Source organism: Priapulus caudatus, unplaced genomic scaffold (genome assembly GCF_000485595.1).
Source record: "Priapulus caudatus unplaced genomic scaffold, Priapulus_caudatus-5.0.1 Scaffold1180, whole genome shotgun sequence".
Taxonomy (NCBI): domain Eukaryota; kingdom Metazoa; phylum Priapulida; class Priapulimorpha; order Priapulimorphida; family Priapulidae; genus Priapulus; species Priapulus caudatus.
The window spans coordinates 12,083-22,457 of NW_014578241.1; the positions used below are offsets into that span (position 1 = coordinate 12,083).

The 10,375-nt window shown below is 41.1% G+C and overlaps 3 protein-coding genes across 3 annotated transcripts in view; 2 read left to right on the forward strand and 1 right to left on the reverse strand.

Moving 5' to 3' along the window:
* LOC106815703 (amino acid transporter ANTL1-like) overlaps positions 1-2,273 on the forward strand; it is a 14,236-nt gene extending 11,963 nt beyond the window's left edge. Inside the window, exon 6 of the mRNA XM_014820205.1 lies at positions 1,920-2,273. Coding sequence (XP_014675691.1) covers positions 1,920-2,076 — 157 coding nt within the window. The 3' untranslated portion in view covers positions 2,077-2,273. The remainder of the gene's footprint in view (positions 1-1,919) is intronic.
* Positions 2,265-5,703, reverse strand: LOC106815706 (60S ribosomal protein L10a-2-like). The gene is made up of 5 exons (XM_014820208.1): positions 5,620-5,703; positions 5,000-5,155; positions 3,274-3,422; positions 2,777-2,949; positions 2,265-2,503 (listed from the first exon to the last, which is right to left on the reverse strand). The coding sequence occupies exons 1-5, from the start codon at positions 5,625-5,627 to the stop codon at positions 2,333-2,335; spliced, it is 657 nt and encodes a 218-aa protein (XP_014675694.1). The 5' UTR covers positions 5,628-5,703; the 3' UTR covers positions 2,265-2,332.
* Positions 5,704-5,961: 258 nt separating this feature from the next.
* The window catches only part of LOC106815704 (ubiquitin carboxyl-terminal hydrolase 47-like), a 40,961-nt gene continuing 36,547 nt past the window's right edge, over positions 5,962-10,375 (forward strand). The window contains exons 1-3 of the mRNA XM_014820206.1: positions 5,962-6,130; positions 7,558-7,761; positions 7,973-8,118. Coding sequence (XP_014675692.1) covers positions 6,092-6,130; positions 7,558-7,761; positions 7,973-8,118 — 389 coding nt within the window. The 5' untranslated portion in view covers positions 5,962-6,091. The remainder of the gene's footprint in view (positions 6,131-7,557; positions 7,762-7,972; positions 8,119-10,375) is intronic.

The window sequence follows — 10,375 nt, forward strand, 5'->3', positions numbered from 1 at the left end:
CCCATCACCAGTGCGAAATTGGCGGTCACAGGTCAAAGGGCAGGGGGGGAAAGGAGATATCAGACATTTTCTGACGACATGGCCTAATGGACAGAGTGAAAAACTTTTTTGTTTCAGCGCTGACCTACCATTTTTATCACTTTATTGAAAGGACCATGAAATGTGCTTTCCACTGACGTGCGAAGAATAAGTGTCTGATAACCTTTTGACCCTCAAGAGGAGGGTTAAACATGGATTTGTTGACGTCACAGTGTTGTCATATTCATGGCACATCCATAATCTATAAACCCAATAAGCCTGAATAGCCGAACGCGTACAGCATGGGCGTCACGGCTGAAAGGTCGTTGGATCGAATCCCATCTGTTTTTTAATTATTTTCCTGTTTTCTGTATTTTTCTATCTTTATCCATTTAACTATTTTTTTTCCAATTAACACAAATATTTACATGATTTATTTACAACAATTTAATAACAACAATTACAATTTCTTTTTTTTTAATCGTTTCTCTCATAACCATTACCAAACCAAACCATAAACCATAACATAAACTGATAAACCATAACCAAACGTCAACCATACGTGTTGATGAGTTTCTCTCGCCCCCCTCTCTCTCTTCCTCTCGCTCACTCTTTCTGCAATAAAAAAATGTTTGCTGAAATGATGTGTACGCAACTGCGTATCTGCATATCTGCGCCTAACAAAGGTGTCACTACGCACGTCTGAAATCTTACGTTTATAACCGTAGAAACAGACCTCAGATGAGCCCAGTCGCTCTGCGGCACTTGTTATCATTATGTAGGCACTGTTTTATAATAAAATGCTCATATAAGATCTATAATCTATTATCTGAATAAAATGTGTCGTCCAAATGCCCAATTTAATGTGATAGATAAGTATATATATATATAATTTTTTAGGCTCGCTACGCTCGCCACGGTTGTCCATATTAAGCAGCTAGATTAGCCCCTGATTACCTTATGCCATATCTCGCAATATTCTAAAAAGTATGCTTCCAAACTCATTCAGAATGCTGTAGTTTCATTCAGTGAAGTAAGAGTAAATTCTTTGTACTGTTCTTTCTGCATTTCAATAAACCTTTTGGTTAATTTATCGATCTGTCGTTAGATCGCACGTAGAAACAGACAGGAACAGCTGCTGTCTCCAGATACATGAAGGTCTGCTTCGGTGCTTAGGCGAATCCATCTAAAAACTCTTAACAACCTAAACGGATGTAAATCAGTTTTTAATCAGATTCTACCAATGATGCAACTTTTATTCATCTGCCAATCATGCTACATAGCAATGCAGCAGATTTGTCAGGAAAGATTAAGCACTAGTTGCATGATGTAGTTTCCTATGAAAGCATGCTTAGTTAGCCTATGTGATATCTAGACAGTTATTTGAGGGGATCATTTGTCCAGGGGTAGAAATTAACTTTTGAACACGGGGGTCCAACAGCAACGGGGGTCCCTACCCTCAAAAAGACGGAGTTCGCAGCGAAATGAGGGAGTCTGCAGTCGTGAGGTACAAAATTAAAGACATGTATATAATAAGATATTAAGATGTAGACAGGATCAGGTAGAGAGATGTAGACAGGATCAGATAGAGAGATAGAGGGGTAGTGATACGAAGGTAGCAAGGGATACAAGTCCACTGCCATGCATACGCATATAGATAGTGAATGATCGACAGCCAATACAGCCAAATGTACACGTGAATCATTAATGCTACCTGCCAACCAACAAGCAACTTTCAACTTTCACCCTATACATTATTCGTGTAATGTATGCAAAAGACAATGCCATTGCACATGTATCACTTGTTCACCAGTTTTCACATTTACTTTCTGATCATGTGTAGCAGTTTAGCACAGGTAACCCCACAACTACTCGCTAATTTATATTTTGGATTTTTACAGATATATCCCACTTCACATTAGGGCAATTAACTACGAGGTAATTGGACTAGGTGCTATCGCAATGATAATGGGAACATATTCTGCAATGAGCTATATGGTTGGTGCGCACACATTCACAGTACCCTGTTACTTCAACGTGACGGCTGCGAGTGGATAGCAACACCAACACCAGTGGAAGTCGAAATGTTTTACGATTAATGTACTACAGGAATTTGATTAGATTGCCTTGTATAGTAATGTTAACGTGACGACAGCTTCTAAACTTGTTGTGGTGAAACGGCAAAGTTGAAATAAAGCCAAGGTTTTATCAACAAGTAATTGCGACTTACAAACACAACACCACGATTCTTGTTCACAACAATTTATTTCCACCACTATCCGTCGCCACACAGCCGTACACTCGTACAGTAACATTAATACATTCGCTGGGGAGGTCCCATCGTGCTCTTAATGTACAAGGAGCGGATGTTCTGCCAGTTCTTCTTCAGTAGCGACACGAGGAAGTTGATAGCTAGCGATATGTTTGCCACCAGCTCGTCCTCATTCATTCCCACGTGTCCGACAGCAATAGCCAAGCACAGCACCTGTAAGACAAACATGAATCACAGAGTTAGCGATTGAATCACGATACACTTGCAACGCACAAGAAAGAGATGTTAAACGTTTGTATCACCAGCCCTCAGGGTAATCCTAGAGTCAACACTATGTTTCTGAGTACATGTGCAATAATGTTCTTTCATCAACGAACTGGTGACCGTTTCCACTTCTCGCGCGCGACGTACGAGAATCACAAACGTGCAACCATTACAACTCTCCGCTGTCAAGACGCAAACAACAGCCGCACGTGAACCTCTCACCTTTTTCATCTGGAATTTGATGGTTGCCTTGACGTCGTCCACCTTTCCAACGATGCTCTCCGTGTGAGTCAGCAGCGTGGGGAACTTTCCGGCCTTGTTCAGACCCGGACCGAGGATACGAGGAATCTGCTTGATGAGAGAATCGGACGCAAGAAAGGCATCGTACTTCTTCGCTGCAAGACAGTAATAAACAAGTGGGAACGCCAATTTTCACACGTAGTATAATACAGACTAGGTCGGGCACATATTCCTCTAGTACTGAAGATTTCACTTTTTTTCCACCCCAAAACCATTTAAAAAGTCACTCCAGTCATTTCCTTAGATGCGCAATACTTAAAACATACTCCCAACTTTCCAATTTGTTTAAATCGATAACTCGCGACAAACAGCGATGTTCCTGCCATGTCCGCACAGACACTCGACTCTGTACAAAACCCCCCCCCCATGCAACCGACGTGCAATACATGCGAACTAGCAATTAGGACGAAGAGCCTTACCGAGTTTCTTCACCAACTTCTTGCTCTTGTTGAGCTTCTTGAGGGCATCAGCGTCCATGCACTCGACATTGTTGGCCTGCGCCTCGTCGCAATGCTGCTGGTCGCCCAGAACGCACACTCTGTACTTCGGTTTGGGAATGTACTTCAGCCTAGACAGCGAGAGGTAAAGGTACTGTGTGGCACAATGATCCAGTCTACACGTAACATTTACATCTGTTAGCTCGTCGTCCGACATTAACAGCGTTCACTTAACACCCCACACGTTCAATTACTCTTAACGAAGTCACTCCCATGCTGCCAGAAATAAATCAATTAAATTATACTAGGGGTGCACCGGATCCCAAATTTTCCAGAGTTCCGATTCCGGCCGGAACCCTTCAGAAACAGTCGGCCGGAACCGGAACTTTTTCCTAATTTCATTTCTGGTACAAGCGTTATCAAAATCAAAAGATTAGTCACTGGAGAGTCAATAAAGTCAACTTGCTAACAATATAGTGTTGCCTAAACGATTGCCACTTGAACATTGGCTAACTAACTGAACTGAACTTAAAGTGATTATGTCACCGTAAATAATAAAAAAAAAAAAAAAATCCACTTTTTCACAAAATATGTGATTCTGTTCACTTTTTATGGTTAAACTGCTGCATTATACTTCTTATTTTACTATATTATTGTTCGATGTGAACATACACTTGTGACTCATACATAGCCCATAGCAAGCAATTAATGTTATGAACGCTAATATCAAATCGTCCAGGTTTTTTGGATTTTTAGCTAGTTGAGAAACAATCTTATCAGGTAAGAATTTGACGATACGTTTAGTCACGTTAGTTCTTGCCTTTAATGTCAAAAAATGGCAACAAAATTTTTACAAATTTTACCATAGAAAATTCGTGACGTAGTCACTTTAACTGATGTTAGGCAATTCATAAGATTTTCTTTCAAAATCAAATACTCTTAGAGCCACAGCAATCGCATCTGTCCGTTAGTTAAAAATAATAGATTAAAACCAGGGATACTGCAACATGCAGGTCTTGCCACAAAATTTCGCTCATGAATAAGATGCCAGAATTATGCACTGTAAGCAGCTGATTCATACACCTAACAGTAACAACCATCCTGTAATTAGAACTTTGAGCATTGTCCTACTCGCCCAAGTGATGTGCCTCCTAATGATATTTCGTTCAGGCCGAGTGAGCCAAAACTGTCAAGTTTATTCCCAGCTAAAGTTCCGGTTCCGGCCGGAACTTAAAAAGTTGGATCCGGTGCACCCCTAGTTTATACATCAATTAAAATGAAGAAATCCATGAAACTATCAACTCGGAAAAGGTAGGTTCCCGCAACAAACCTTTGCACGTTATCGCAAGGGCGAAACGTTGCTAGCGCGCCTTCCCCGGTAGTTTCCAGACGTGGGCGGGCGCACGCGTTACTAAGTTTTCGGGTCAGCGCGAAGCTGAACCTCCCCAGTTGTTTTAAGACCCTGGGTAGAGGTCCGCCGAGCCAACGCACGCGTACGAGCGAGCAGACCTCGACTTCCTGTCACGCAACGATGAGCAAAACCTTCTCCTTTCCATGACAACATAACATAATTGTACCAAAACGTTCTTAAAGGTAGTTCAATCAGTAATGTTTTTTACTTGGACTTGACGGGTGACAAGCCGAGATAAAAATTAATTGGACGAGGTTAGCGAGAATTGCTCATTGCTGCTTCCAGGCGGGCAGTTACTTGATGGTGCCAGAGAAACGCTTGTCCTTCTGCGGATCATAGTTCTTCAGGTTGATCTGTAGTTCAACGGTCTCGTTAAACTTCCTCTTCCTCTTACTAGTAGAATGCTCCAGGACAGCCTGGACGGACTCGTACAGGGTGTCACGAGATACTTTGCTGGAATAAATTAGCATCGTAATTTTTAGTTTTATCATAGAAATATCATTATGGGATTTATACTATAGACTATATAGTTATACGACACGTGTCGATTAGGTGGGAAGGATATCATTGAAACGGGTGGCTATAGCTGCACTTGTTCTCAGAAGATAGAGGTCAACATATTGTTTCAGGTAATACATGCAATCTTTCGTTTATTCATCACTGGACAAGTGTACAGCTTTCATAATAACTAAGACTTTGCTAAAATGCACGACAAAATACGTGGCTATGTTATAGTATTGGTAGAAGGTACGCCGCTAAACCCGTTTTACTGGAAATATAAATGAAGTAAGAAATGTTATTGAGACGCCATCTACGACAATAACAATTTACTGCAACTTTCCCTCAAATAAAAGGGTAAGATGACAAACGATACAGTACAATAAAGTACGATTTAATATTAGGCTGTTCACACTTACGAACTCATGTTGTCGGTTCCACTTCAAGAGGAAGCCTCGTTTTCGTGTACAGATTTATATAGGGCTGGGTAACACCATTTTCAGAAACGAGAGTAAACGACACAGCTATCGACATTATTTTCATTTGAGTATACATCGCAGTTCTGCGTACATTTCTAGAAAAAAGACGTCAACAATTTTGTATATATATGTTTAATGATTTGAAAAAAGTTGGTAGCACTTTAAGTGTCTTTAATAGCAGGATTCCGATCGTTATTTATTTTGGAAATAATTTCCTTCCTCCTCATCTTGTTTCGGAATTTTATGCATCTAACGCCCGCCATCTATTGGCGAGTTGCGTAAGATGCTATATTTGGGTATCGCCATTTGTACTTTCCTTCACCTCAGTCTTATTTCGAGCTTTTTCTTCGCTTATAGTGTCGATGAATTTTCACGAGAGCAGCTCACAATATCAGCATAACATATAGTCATCATGGTACCCGTGGATAAATCCCAAGTTAGTCCCATGGAGGTAATATACGTTAGACTAGAATCGGCTACGATTTCCAAGTTTTCCGGTCAAATCTGAAACCTGACACTTCGACATCGTCACGATAGACATAGCATTTATTACTTCGATCTACCTTATTTCTCACGTGACGGTCTACGAATATACTGCGGATTTGATGTACTTAATACATTAGCCGAAATCAGAGCGTATATCTAACGCCTACGTGATTGCTTGGTTCGATTCGGTGATGCGTTGAAGTCGTCTGCCAATGAATCTCTGAATGTCGAATGACGCAGAGAATCTTCGTCGATCGCCCCCTGTGTTAGCGGTTGCTCTCGATCCACGATTCCATGAATAAATTATGGTACCGTACGCATGAACTACTCTAATACCCGCACGTTTAATTAGTAATAAGGTCCCCCCGGCAAACGCGTCAGTATTGATATTGTGAGTGTGGGTTGTGTTGACGCCCATGGTTTGAGGTAGCCCTTCATTAGTTCATACTCGCAATGTCACTGAGACCCACGGACCCGGAATCCTACTTTTGCTTTAGAGTTTAGTGTCACGCAGACCTTCGTAGCAGCCCATGTCTAGCGTGTCTGTTTTTTTTCTGTTTTCAATGTCGGTCCAGTGAAACGGCTCACGTGACGAAAAAACATAGTCTTCGCGATTCATGCTTCGTTGGTTTCACACACCGCTTGCGTCGTATCTATTGTTTTCGCGCGAAGCCTGTATTTTGAAAAACATTATCAAATAATGTACCGATGTCACGGCTCGGTCGGTCAACCCTCACGTCCAGCTGAGGTGGATTCGATAGTGGATTTATATACCATGTGCGTATATATGAGTTTGGGGGAAATTTGTCCATCTAACATGTCTGAGCTGTTCTTGTGTTGCTGGTTAAATATACTATTAAAAACCTTTGACATCTCTGCAAGTATGTTCCAGAGCTGTCACTCATATCACAAGGTTCTGAATCGACACTGATACCAACAATTGGTTGAGAAAGAAAATGACATTCCTATAAACAACTACTACTTCTTGTCAGCACCTTGAGAATTAAATACTACACTTAAAAATGCAAATGCATCTGTGTTTGTACATGTAGAGAATTGAGCATGTTTATATCTAATATTTAACCATTTGAACTGCAGTAGAAACACTTTAGTAAGACAATGCAATCAAAGCAAATACCTACAAATGAATACTGGTTTTGTCCTATCAGAAAACTGATTCAAGACCCTAACCTTTTACACTTGGCATTTTGAATGTTATCAGATTTCATTTTATTTATAATGAATGTCACCTGCTGCCATCTGGTAACAGCCCAAGCAAACAAGTAATACAGCTTGAGAAAGACTGCAGTAAAACTGCTGTCTAAACTGTTAAAACACATGTTAAATGCTTTGGATCGATCTCGAAATTGAGTTATTTTACTCTGCTTGCAGGAGTCGAAGGGAGGTGAAGAGGCGAAGGCTCTGTGTATCGTGAGGGATATGACAAATCCTCACTGGCAGACTAGCAAGATCACCCTCAACCTATCACTCTCTACTCCACTCAAAGACTTAGTCAGCGAGACTGCCAAAGAGTTTAAATATGTGCCGGATTCCTTTCTACTTATTTACAATTTACCCGGATGGACAGGGGAAGTGGTAAGCCCTAAAAATAACTTTATTTCTTCTATTTCTTTTGAACTATTTCTTCTTGGATTTATCAGATTGAATAATACATTAGCAAAGCTCTCACATTGCATCACCAATTCTACTATCCATGTGAATCATTATATCTGGGTTTAGTTTTTCTCATGTATAAAATGAATAACAGTTATTCTAAGAAACTGTTGCCATGCATTTATTTTTTCAGGAACTCAGTCCTAGCATGGACTTATCGTTACATCTCTCGGATATCGGAGTAGTGGTGGAATCGGAACCTGGTATCATTCGCCGCAACAACTTTACTCTGATGGAGACGAAAATTGGAAAACCACCAAAGAAAATAGGTAAAATTAGGTGCTTTGTGTGGATTCTGTTGATTCGTGTGAGCGCCTATAGAAATGGTTTAGTCAAAACACTAGTTAACCCTAATCACAATTACCAGGGCCTAATCCAGGCCATTTTTAAATGCCTAAACGCTCAAATTTACAGAAGAGATCGATGAGTACACGGAACGGGTTCTAAACTATACTCAGTTGAAAACCGTTTGTTCGGTCTTAAAAAAGACACAAAAAAACACAAAAAAGGTAAACATTTGCCTGAAAATAGGGGGCGCTGTTTTGTTTTCGTTCTGTTTGTATTTCGTTTTATTTCAACAGGTTTCAATTTCGTGTTGTTCTGTGTATCTCTGTTCCTGTTGTTCTGTGTCTGTGTGTCTGAGATTTGTGTAAGCCCCATAATGTAAGTAGAAATCACCATGTAATAATGAAGTTAAATATTCAGTAGCTATTTGGCCATAGTTTCCCATATGAGATGTACAAGTTGAATTTCATCAGAGCAGATTTTTTTCTGGAAGTCTGCAATGCTGTACAGTGTACGGGTGTCTTGAACAAGAAATGTTATAATAAGAAATGTTCATACCGAATACCGGTGCCCAAATTACGACCCCTAGCAAAACGTCCAAATTACAAAATTCATAAAACGCTCAAATTAGCAGAGCTCTGATGCAGATCTCCATGTTTTTAGCTCGTCAGATGCAGCTTGTAGAATCGCATGAGCGTGCGTCCGTTTGTGCGTCTGTCTGTCAACAGTTGGGAACAAATCTTAACCGCTCAACGTACGGTCCCGATATTCGGGACGTTGGAGGGGGGGGAATCGTGAAAAGGACTCAGGATGACAAATTTGGGGGTCAAGGGTCAAAGGTCAAGATGTGTAAACAGATGGGGAATATTTCCCCCTTAACTTAAGGTATAGGAGGAAATACGGAATTGCGGCACAAATCTGAACGGCTCAGCCTATCTTACTATAATTTGGCGAATGTTGTATGTATGTTAATGAAAGGCTCCATCAGTTTGGTTCCAAATAGCGCCAATTACAGAGAGTATCGTGCGTCACACGGGACGGCGGTTCTCTTGAAACTTACTCGGGTGAAAGCGTGTTGGTTGCTTAAAAGACAAATAAAACAAAGGATAAATTTGCCTGAAAAATAGGAGTGGGCTGTTTTTTTTCGTTTATGTTGTATTTGTTTATTTCACAGAATCGAGTTGGTTCATATTTTGCGTGTTGTTTGTTGTCTCTTCGCTTTGAGTCATAATGCCCTAGGCTCTGTGTCGGTCTTTGAGTTATCATCAAGCAAAAGTTGTCAGATCTGCTGTGGGTCTGAGTGGATGTGTTGTTATAGTTATTTTGCAATGGAACACATGTGTTTATAAGGTGGACACTGGTCTGTGCGGCAATTGCTCAAGATCTAGAATGGCGACTATCATTTTGTGTCTGTACTTTAATGATAAGTCTAAAATAGAACTTGGCGAAAAGTCAAGACCTATTTGGTGTCCTATAAGATTTTACTCTAGTGATATTGCGACCTGGTTGTTAGCTATGCTCAGGCAGTGTTAGATTTTTCTATTCCAGCTAAGATGTAGTTATCTATTTCTAGAGAGTCCTGCGGGCTATGACCATGTATATTATCTAGTGGTATGAGGCTCGTGATGAACATTTTTTTGATATACTAGCCATCTGATATAAATCAGTGCCGTGTCTTAGAAACACCAATCCGGTGATCGAGAACGGAACGATTAAAAGCACGTATACTCTCGCGTCTTATTAATAATTGATGAGAGCGGTTAAGTATTTACATACGAGCCACCAGCAGGTGCGTCTGTCAACCTTTAAATATTAATTAGCTCGCATGCTTGAAGACGGGACGACGCTCTGCGCCGCACCTGGCCCAGGGAGCGACAGCCTTTTCAGCTTTCCGACCCAGAGTTGCGTCCGACGCCGGGCTAGATTAGTACCGGCGGATTCGCTGATCACCACGACCGATGATTGAATATTACCTCGGTGGGTGAGAGGTTCCGCGCAGATCACTGTGGAGCCACCCGCCGATCGCCGAAGAGCAAGTACTTTACGTGCTAGCAGCCAAGTGAGTTAATCAGATCGCATGCGGCCTCGATGGTCGGGAATAGAGCTCCTCATTTTAGTGTCTGAGTCTAACCTATGCTCGCGTCCTTGATATCCGTTCTTGGTGTCGTAATCACAGACCATGCTCGAATGGTCAACCCAGTACACGTTAGTTACATAAACACTTTACTGTGTCGCTTGGTCGTGGTCGTAT